Source organism: Blennius ocellaris (genome assembly GCF_963422515.1).
Source record: "Blennius ocellaris genome assembly, chromosome: 4".
In the NCBI taxonomy this organism is placed as follows: Eukaryota; Metazoa; Chordata; class Actinopteri; order Blenniiformes; family Blenniidae; genus Blennius; species Blennius ocellaris.
Window position 1 is genome coordinate 13,556,338 of NC_137653.1, and position 8,311 is coordinate 13,564,648.

General features: G+C 44.0%; 1 protein-coding gene across 2 annotated transcripts; it reads left to right on the plus strand.

Moving 5' to 3' along the window:
• Positions 1-730: 730 nt before the first annotated feature.
• On the plus strand, positions 731-7,498 carry gata2b (GATA binding protein 2b; the record flags this gene model as incomplete). 2 transcript variants are annotated; one of them, XM_080495491.1, is made up of 5 exons in its annotated part: positions 731-956; positions 1,488-2,084; positions 3,686-3,831; positions 6,144-6,269; positions 7,211-7,498. In XM_080495491.1, 5 exons carry the CDS (start codon positions 731-733, stop codon positions 7,496-7,498), a joined length of 1,383 nt encoding a protein of 460 aa, XP_080351617.1. The 2 variants fall into 2 exon arrangements, with proteins under 2 accessions (XP_080351617.1, XP_080351618.1); XM_080495492.1 differs by having other exon boundaries at positions 6,186-6,269.
• Positions 7,499-8,311: the final 813 nt, after the last annotated feature.

Below are 8,311 nucleotides of genomic sequence, written 5' to 3' on the forward strand. Positions count from 1 at the left end.
TTTGGTGGAGGGAGATTGCGATTGGCTCGACTCGAAGCTTGATTGGAGACTCCGCCCCTGAATTTTAAAAGCCTTCCCCCCTCACTGTCAGTCCGGGCTGTACATGTTGCGTTAAGTCCCAGTGGGCAGAGTTCACTCCGACAAAACACCACGCCAAAAAACTGGAGAGGGGCTGCTGCGACACAAAACAGACAGAGCGCGCTTTTCCAGACAGGTGTGAGATGATCCGAGGCTGAGGACCAAACGTTGGCAAAGGTACGACGTGTACGTGTCATGTGGACTCAAAGCGGCCAAGCGTGGGGCTGTTAGAAAACAAGTGATTCAAGCAGTGGATGTGTGTAAACGTGGTCGGAGAGGAAGAGCGTGACAGATCTTTTTTTTTTTTTTGCATTTTTTTCTTCCAAGTTGCATCTGTACGCGCAACAGAGAAGATGTGTGCGTAAAGAGGACTGGTGCTCAGAAACCGATAGGAAGCTGCTCAAGACCCATGCTTTTAAAATATTAACATGTGATGTTTGCTCCCTGCAGGTTTCCAGTGTTAAACTCGACTCCATGTCCAGAAGAAGAGAGGAATTTAAGTTAGAGAACCAGTAAGACCAAGCAGCACACCCAGTGCACGTGAATGGACACAGAGGAGATCTCATAAAGGACAGATTGTTTCGACTATCCCGAGTATCGTCCCTGGATATTCAACTGACTTTAGACAAGGCGCAGCAGAAAAGCCGTGGAGATGGATGTGGCTGCGGATCAGCCCCGCTGGATGCACCACCATGCCGTGCTGAACGGACAACACCCGGACAGTCACCATCCCGGCCTGGGCCACAACTACATGGAGCCCACGGCGCAGCTCCTGCCTCCGGATGAGGTTGATGTTTTTTTTAATCACCTGGACTCGCAGGGAAACCCGTACTACCACAACTCAGCCAGGGCCAGAGTGTCCTACAGCCAAGCGCACGGTAAGGAGGCGTTCAAATATCAGAGCAACTTAAAATGTAATACATGAATGCTTGAAAATAAACGGTCCCATTTGATAGATTTTAAGATAAATACGATTTCAAACATGGTTTTTGAACGATTTTAATATAACAAGTGTAAATATGGGCCAATTTCTCTGTATTTGGGAGTGTTGTAATGTCAATTAAAACGTATTTTTTTAAATAATTATTCTCTGAGCCACGAGCTTGATTTATTTGTTTATTTGGTTGCAACGTTTTGTACATTTTGCAATATTCATTCTTATACACCAATCCCCTATAAATTTAAATATACTGTGTGAGAATTGATATTTTATTGAATATCTAGGCCTGATTCATGATTTAAAAAAAATGTTGCCATCATTTTCTACATTTCAGTGAGTTCGTCCTATTTATACTTGTTCAACTAACGCGAAGAATCAACAAGTCTCGGTTATTATTCCACCCAGACTCCACCGAACAGAATCAGGATGTCACGGTCTCCACGATAAACGGTCTGTCGTTGTTCCACAGCTCGTCTGACGGGGTCCCAGGTCTGCCGGCCTCATCTCATCCACAGCCCGGGGATCTCATGGCTGGACGGGGGGAAAGCAGCCTTGTCGGCTCACCACCACCACAACGCCTGGGCCGTCAGCCCGTTCAGCAAGCCCAGCCTGCACCACCCGGGCTCCGCGTCCCCCGGCGCGCTCTCGGCCGTCTACCCGTGCAGCGGCAACCCGAACCCGGTCTCCGCGTCCGCGCTGACTCCGCCGTCACACTCGGGCTCCCACCTATACACTTTCCCCCCGACGCCGCCCAAAGATGTGTCGCCGGACCCGGGGGCCGCGTCTCCGTCGTCCTCCGTCACCAGGATGGACGAGAAGGAATCTATCAAATACCAAGTGTCGCTCCCGGAGGGCATGAAGATGGAGGGCTCCAGCCCGCTGAGGAGCAGCCTGGCTTCAATGAGCGCGCAGACCCCCTCCACCCACCATCCCATCCCGACCTACCCTCCATACTCTCTCCCCGCGGCCCACGAGTACGGCGGCAGCCTGTTCCACCCGGGCAGCCTGCTGGGGTCCTCGTCCAGCTTCAGCATCAAGAATAAAGGCAAGACACGGTCCTGCACCGGTGAGTCTGCAGCAAATACCCCAGATCAGTCCCAGAACCGAGGAAATTAAACCCGGACCTCTGTACGCCTGCGTTTGCACGCAGAGATAGATATTGGTGATCTTATCAAAAGCTTTGCTGTTTGGATCTAAAGCGAGCCAGTGTCAATTTAACTAAGTATAACCTGAAGCAACAACAAACGTAATTTTAAAACACCCCGGAGCACTCCGGTGTGGAAACAATCTGTGTCTGAGGGACAAAGAGGAGCTTGTTAAAACAAACTCAAACTTTGCTTTCTTTCACATTGTGTGCTTAGAAAAACAACCCGCCAAAAACCTCACGACGTTTTGATTTGTAATGCAGTCTTCTTTTTATTTATCTTTCATGCTATTTCAAAACAAAAATGCCATGGCACTATTTTAGTGTGTATTTATGCACTGCACTGAGCATAAATACACAATACTCTTAATCAACAAATAAAATGGTCAAAGGGGAAGAACATTAGAAGAATTAAACGTTTTGGATTTTTTTTTTTTGTTGCTAAAAATTCAAGCGTTAATGGGAAATGATGAAAAATGCAGCTGTCAGAATCGTCCCGCCTTTTAATTCCAATTAAATGATAACAACCCAAACCTATTAATTGTATTGAACATTGCTTAATTGAGAATTGTATGGTTAATGCCTTCAGTATGTCACTCAGTAAATGAGAGATTAAACCTGTTCATTGCATTTTGCAGGCTGTGATTTGAGCAAGGATATAATGCTATAACCGTCTTTGGAATTTCGTTTAAACAACAACAATAAAAAATTTTTTTAATTGTGCACAATAGCAGGAGCAATATTTTCCCTCAAAAATAAATAAATAGAGACTAAGCCCGGAGCTTGCTCTCGACGGATCTCCAACACGGAGCCGCTTTGATAATCCTCTTTTGTTAACCGTGACTTTGTAATGATGTCTGAGCTGGATGCAGCGCACAGTGAACTGGATCCAGCCCAGAGGTGTGAAAGGGAAGATCCGCAGGCGCACCGAGCCAAAACCACAGTATTTAGGCTGCGGGTCGCGCCTCTGTTACATAAGACATTAACGCATTGTCCTGATTGTTATTTGATTACAGAGCAGGGGACTCTCACCTGCAGGTCTGAGGCAGCGCAGCCAAACAAAAACTCCTGTTGTCCTAAAAGCAGGGCAGCTCATCTTATATTTTGTTCTATAATGTGAATGCATCTTGCTTAATGAGCAGATTAATTTCATAATCTAGTAAATTCCTCATTGGAAATAATTAAATAAACGAAACATTCTCAACAAATTAAGCATCTGTTGTTGTTTTGATCCCTAATAAATTGACGGTTAAAACACAAAGCGAACTTTACCTGGCGTGCCTTGTGTAATTTCCAATACACTGTCTCTTCCTCCACGCAAACAGCCACTTATAAATTCCACGAACGCGTTCAATTCCTAATGGCTATGTTATCCATGGGACTGGGCTAAAAAAAAAAACGATAAACCACAAGCGTCTGCAGTGAAACTCACACTCATCACCAACAACAAAAATCCCAAAACTCAACATACAGGCATAATTGATGTATTTACTCACATTATATTGGGTTTTGTTTTTCTTCAGAGGGACGCGAGTGTGTGAACTGTGGCGCCACATCCACACCTCTGTGGAGACGCGACAGCACCGGCCACTACCTGTGCAACGCTTGTGGCCTGTACCACAAGATGAACGGGCAGAACAGACCACTCATCAAACCCAAACGCAGACTGGTGAGTAGTGGTGCCCCCCCCCCCCCCCCCCCCCCCCCCCCCCCCCCGCCCCCCGTCCCTCCTGCGTGGACATGAAAAAAGCGAGTGTGATGTGAAAGGTAGTAAATAAAAGCGAGCGCGAGGTGAAGGGTGAGGGGGAGAAGGCACAATTCCAGGAAAGTTATATTTTCCCAATCAGCTTCCAGGAATTGTCTCTCCCCTTCACCTCTTGCTTCTTCGGCTCAGACTGTGAGCAGAGTGGGATTATCTGCGTTGTTTCTCTTATCATTATTACAGCTACTTCTGATGCTGCCATTGATAGCAGGGTCAGCATGTCATCCCTTAAAAACAACACGCTGACACGCAGCGGGGCCCGAAATGCTGCTGTGTGCTGAATTCTTGACGTTTTGTAGGGCAAGATGGTCGAAGGTTTTTTGATTCTTCACACAAGAGGTTGCAGTCTCATTCGGTTGTGATTTTACGAATAGTTCTTTTAGTGGTTTGAGAAAACCCTCTTAAGTAAGACAAATAAACCACTCAAAAGCCATTGTATTATGTGTGAAAGAAACTGGTAGCAAATCTGACAGCAGATCGGTTTTTTTTCTTTCCCCTGGTACCTCATGCTGGAGGGAGGGACATTTATAAAACAAATATTTTCCACCACGAGAGGCCTCAAACATCTGCAAAACTGTTTGGATTAGGGTCGGTTTTATTCGCACCAACTTAATACGTCTACATTTAAATGCATTAGCCAGTGTTCAACTTCATGGTTGTGGAGATCCTTTTTAAAAAAAAAAATGAACGCTTGATAGCAAGGCACGCCTTTATTTTATCGTTTTATTTAAACTACTGGAGTCAACCTGCCTGTAAGATAGCATAATGTATCTGTACCTTGTTATATTCACTGAACAATCTGGAGGTGAACTGCGCAAAAGATAATGGGGATGAAACCGCGAAATAAAGACCGTGTTTATCAACATAAATGGTTTATTAAATCAGCGGTGGTAAGTTAGACTTCTCAATGTTGGAAACTTATTTATCTGGTTTTAGTTTTGGGTCCTGGATGTTCATGTATTTGATCAAGTAACTTTATTAATGAAAGTTTCAACAGATTTTAAACTCCCGTCATAAACACGCAACTTCACTGTCCAGTTTGCGAATATTGACGTCCCCCTTCATGTCCGTTCAGTTTGAGGAGAAACGACGTTTATGTGTTGGTTTCCCTCGTGTGCAAGAATTCGGCGCATTGAATTGCATTAAAAGGAGAAAATATGTAACTGTGGGTTTGAAACTGAAAACGTCTCAACAATTTGAGCAGTGCTATAACTATGAACACACATTGGGCCATATATCAGCCCTGGTTTGCTTCCGTGCCTCTCTGCCGGGCTGCTGCGTTCAGGAGCGTCTGGCGCTGCGCGGCAGCAGTTGTTTCCTCTCCGGATATCTGACCGGTCCAGATAAAGCAGCAGGACTGCGCCTGTTTCCTGCTGCGGCCTCCTCACTAAAGGCCCCGGGCTCTCTTTCGAGTGGTCAGTCTCTGCGGCCACCAGAGAGGAAGAGCAGCACAGTCCATTACAAAATAATAATAATAAAAAACAATATCTATACAAAAAAGCCCCCCCCCCCCCCAAAAAAAGGACACACTATTCTGTTCCCACCCTTTACTGTATATTTCAGATGTATGATATAAATAAAACACCTTTGAAATGTTATAAATGGGACATATTTTACCAAGAATGCACATACAGGCTAACAATAGACTGACATCTAACTAACAGCAATTTGAGGTATCCAAACTGTAAAAACAACATTTCTCATTAGCCTTTGTTAAACTGCTAGAAAGAACTTAAAACATTTTTTTGTTGTTGTTTTCTACCATTATAAGACATTATTCAAACTCTCCAATAAAAAAGGTTTGAGGCTGTCTGTCAATCTGATCAGACATGTAGGTCTGCAGTGAGTTGTCTGATTTCACACAAAACATGATTCATGAATTACAAGTACAAGGTCCAAGCCTATCAAATGTTGCTTAAAGTCTCTTTTGTGATAGCTGGTTGGAAATGAACCTGGTAAATGTCACAGTGGTGTAGGGAAATAGATGATGTTTGTTTTGTTTTTGTTTTTTAAACCAATGATAAACAATCATTAGTGAAAACAATCTTTAGTTGCGATCTTGATGTCACAAAGTTGCTCAAATAAATAAAATGGAAAGCTCACTCACGTTCATCATCCTGTATATATTAAAGTATCAAATGTTTCACTAAACTGTGCATATCTCTTGTCTGCTTATGTTGTGGAGCGCTGATCAAAGCTCGATCTGTATTTTTCTACAGTCTGCAGCCAGACGAGCAGGCACCTGTTGTGCTAACTGTCAGACGACCACCACCACTCTCTGGCGGCGCAATGCAAATGGGGACCCCGTGTGCAACGCCTGCGGCCTCTACTATAAACTGCACAACGTAAGTATTTGACCGCTGAGCCTCGTATTGGGCCCGACAGGGCCGAGCAGACAGGAAGTAGGCAGGCAGGTTACATTGATTGTTGAGTGATAAGAGAGGCCAAAAAACGAGAGGGAAAGGATAGAAGGGAGAGAGTGAGGCTTGTTTTACTCTCAGACACTGTCGCACTCCTTAGTGTTTTTTTTCTTTCTTTTTTTCCTTTCTTCTTTGTGCTTTATTGTTTCCATGGTAGGCGTAATCCCCTTGAGAGTGACAATGGTGGGACTGTTGTCGAGTGCAACTGCCACAAGGCCAGTCTCCATATGAATAGCATTAAAACTATAGAGGCATCAACGTGGAATATATGAGGGCTTGGGATGCACATTTGTAGAAAACAAAACCAGAAATGAGTGGACTGATTTCACTAACAAGTTTTGCTTTTGTAGCTTAACGCCTGTTTTAACTTACCTGTGCAACAGAGCACCGACATTGTGCAAAAAAACAACAACAAAACTATTGAAAACATGTCGGTGCAGTGTTGCATTGGGTGATGATGAACATATGCACAGTTGTTTATTTTTGAGTTTATACCAGAAGCATGTTCCTTCTGCTTTAAATGCTCCTGGAAGCAAGGCAGAGTGTAAGAGTCTGAACAGAAATGCTTTCCACCAAATGACCCGTTTCCTACTGCTCGAGTTGAGCTTGCTACAACCTTCTAAAGAAAGAAACTAAACACTGGTAAATTGTTCTTACGGGTATTATTGATTGTCGAAACACTGTACTTTTATTTGATGCATGCCACAGACGATGGGAATAATTCATGGGAATAGGAATGAAACTTTATATTGTAGGATTTGGAGTTTTTATCAGAAATGTTGATACTCTTTACAAATAACCCAGTTTGTTTGCCCAACCCTTCTTGGTAACTTAACCAAACCCTTCACCTTTCTTCTCCTTGATAGGTGAACCGGCCTCTTACCATGAAAAAGGAGGGGATTCAAACACGCAACCGCAAAATGTCCAACAAATCTAAAAAGTGCAAGCGTGGAAACGACGGCTATGAGGAGTTTTCCAAAAGTCTGCATGACAAAGGTTCCCCCTTCAGCGCCGCCTCCCTGGCCAGCCACATGTCCATGGGCCACTTGCCGCCTTTCGGCCACAGCGGACACATGCTCCCCACGCCCACTCCGATACACCCGTCATTCGGCCACCACCCGCATCACTCGAACATGGTGACGGCGATGGGCTGAGCGGGCAAAGGGGAGAGGGGGATCGCACAGAGCTCCACACCCATCACGAACTTGAGGTGGTTAAATGAAGAGGCGCGGGGGTCTGACGAGAGGGCAGTGTGTACAGTGTTCCAGACACGCACTTTGCGTGTCTTCATCTTGATTGTCTGCTTACCGATTTATGCCAATGGTGGACTGGAGAACAGGCGTATTGTAAAAGGCGAAAGACCTTTTTGCTTGTTATCTATAGGTACCAAATTAAGACGGAGAGAGAGATTCTGCTTCCTGTCAGTCGGACACAAACATGTCATTGCACCTCACTATTGTGTCCATGCTGACAGACTGCAGTGTGGCTGAAATGTGCTGAGAAAGTTACTGTGAATATTGTAAATGTGTGAGACTGAAGACAGAGAGGGATCTCCTTCACATTTTTAAATGGAAATATGCTGGATTTTTTTTTTTTTTTGCTCATGGACGGTTTTAAAGGAGTTTTCACAAAAGAAACAAGCAAACAAAAAAAGGTTTATGAATTCTAATTTGACACTGTTTATTATTATTATAGTTATTCTAATTTTATTGTTATTCAGATAATTTATTTTCACCATTTTTCTTTGACTATAATACCTGAATCATAATATGGATACTGTTATCCCAGTTATGAGTATATTTTTAGCTGAAGCGCCTTGTCTGAGCTGGTCAACATTTATACTCTTCGGAAATAAAGAGATAAAGTTTATTACTCAATCTGTTCTGCCTATTCAATATCGGATGGATAAATCTCTGAGAGGAGAAAGGATGCAGAGACTCGCACAAGTACAGTACGTCTGAAATCAC